The sequence below is a fragment of the Diaphorina citri genome, unplaced genomic scaffold (assembly GCF_000475195.1).
Source record: "Diaphorina citri unplaced genomic scaffold, Diaci psyllid genome assembly version 1.1 scaffold27636, whole genome shotgun sequence".
NCBI lineage: Eukaryota > Metazoa > Arthropoda > Insecta > Hemiptera > Psyllidae > Diaphorina > Diaphorina citri.
The window spans coordinates 1-722 of NW_007404974.1; the positions used below are offsets into that span (position 1 = coordinate 1).

Below are 722 nucleotides of genomic sequence, written 5' to 3' on the forward strand. Positions count from 1 at the left end.
GCCAAATCAGGAGATGGGCTCGACCAATGGGAATGCAGGGGGCGGGGCTTCTGTCAAGAGACGAAATTCCACGAAGCGGGCGAGTTTGACCGAATCGTTCAAGAAGTTTGTCGATAAGTTGAGACATGGTGAGTCTATTATTTATTGGGTTATCCTGATTAAAAAGTGGTGTGATAGGTCAGATATTGGGGAGTTTATCTCCACTGTACCAACATTAATATAATTTAATCTCCTCATATAAAATAAAGTGAGTGTACTAATCCTAAATTGAGGTCATCCGGAACATCACAGCTCCCAGCCCCACCTATTGATAAAATGTATCAAATTCAGTGGTGTAGTGGTTGGACTTCGGATCTGAAGTGTAGTGGTTCAAGTACAATTCAAGTCATAAAATTTTGTGAAGTGTCGTAATCAGAGAATGATATTTATGACAAGCATTAATACAATTAAAATTCATTAATGAAATTCCGCGTTTACCATTTCAGGTGGTAAGAAGCGGAACTCTACATCAAACAATGGCGGAGGTCAGAACAGTCCAGATCAGCTGGACAGAACTCAGAACTCTGAACCCATTGTACCTCCTCGATCCAAACACAAGAATCGAACCCGAAAATACTACTTGGGGGAAGACCCGTATGGGAGTATGTACGGGAAGGAGAAGGAGTATGATTCCGTCACTGTGTATAGGTAAGTTGGAAAGTGGAGGGTACGGGTTCGATTCC

At 42.1% G+C, this 722-nt stretch overlaps 1 protein-coding gene across 1 annotated transcript; it reads left to right on the top strand.

The window, feature by feature from the left end:
• Nucleotides 1-8: 8 nt before the first annotated feature.
• On the top strand, nt 9-687 carry LOC103523586 (the record flags this gene model as incomplete). The annotated part of the gene is made up of 2 exons (XM_008488619.1): nt 9-128; nt 486-687. Coding segments are annotated over exons 1-2 (317 nt in total), but the record flags the coding sequence as incomplete, so codon positions are not given.
• Nucleotides 688-722: the final 35 nt, after the last annotated feature.